At 64.4% G+C, this 730-nt stretch overlaps 1 protein-coding gene across 1 annotated transcript in view; it reads left to right on the top strand.

Moving 5' to 3' along the window:
- Positions 1-217: 217 nt before the first annotated feature.
- CENPA (centromere protein A) overlaps positions 218-730 on the top strand; it is a 2754-nt gene continuing 2241 nt past the window's right edge. Inside the window, exon 1 of the mRNA XM_041398766.1 lies at positions 218-293. Coding sequence (XP_041254700.1) covers positions 218-293 — 76 coding nt within the window. The remainder of the gene's footprint in view (positions 294-730) is intronic.

Genomic DNA, 730 nt, shown 5'->3' with positions numbered 1-730 from the left:
GCGGCGGGAGGTTTGAACGGCGCGGCGCGGCGGGAGGTTTGAACGGCGCGGCGGATCCCGGGCGCGACGTCACTGGGCAGGAGCGGGGCTTGGGGATACCCGGGAGTGGCGTGGGGGTATCTCTCCCGAACACCTGAGTCCGCCCTGACTCCCTCTTCCACGGCCGCCGGCTCCCTTCCTGGGCTTGCCCTGACCCTGCGGTGGACTCGGCCACGCCATGCCCCGCCCCAAACCCACCCCCCGACGGCGTGCCAGTCCCCCCGCCCCCCCATCGCCCCGGCCGCGGGCACGCAGTGAGTGAGGGGCGGGGAACTCCCCTGATAAACACCTCCTATGGACCTCCCACATCGAGCCCCCTTTTAGGCCTCCTCTAAGAGCGCTCCTATGGACTCCCTCTGTTGTTGTCCTCCGCCCCCAGCCGGTGCCCTCTATACCCCTATATGCTTCCATCACCTATAGTCACCCCACACTCCCTCTCCCCTATAGCCCCCATTCTCCCTGTCCCCTATAACTCCCTTATATCGGCCATCACTGTAGCTCCCTATAGATCGTTCGTACCCACAATGATCCCCCAGGCCTTACAGATCCCTAAGGATAACCCCCACAGCTTCCCCCTGTCCCCTCTGGCCCTATAGTCCCCATAGATCCCCTATAGCCCCCTGTGTTCTGCCAGGCCCTATAGATCTCCTATACCCCCCATGTTCCTTCAGAGCCCCCCATCTGTGCCCCC

This window comes from Onychostruthus taczanowskii, unplaced genomic scaffold (assembly GCF_017590055.1).
Source record: "Onychostruthus taczanowskii isolate IOZ18803 unplaced genomic scaffold, ASM1759005v1 scaffold15, whole genome shotgun sequence".
NCBI classification, from domain to species: Eukaryota; Metazoa; Chordata; class Aves; order Passeriformes; family Passeridae; genus Onychostruthus; species Onychostruthus taczanowskii.
Note: the sequence above shows the minus strand (reverse complement) of the source record. Positions and strands in the feature narration are given on the sequence as shown.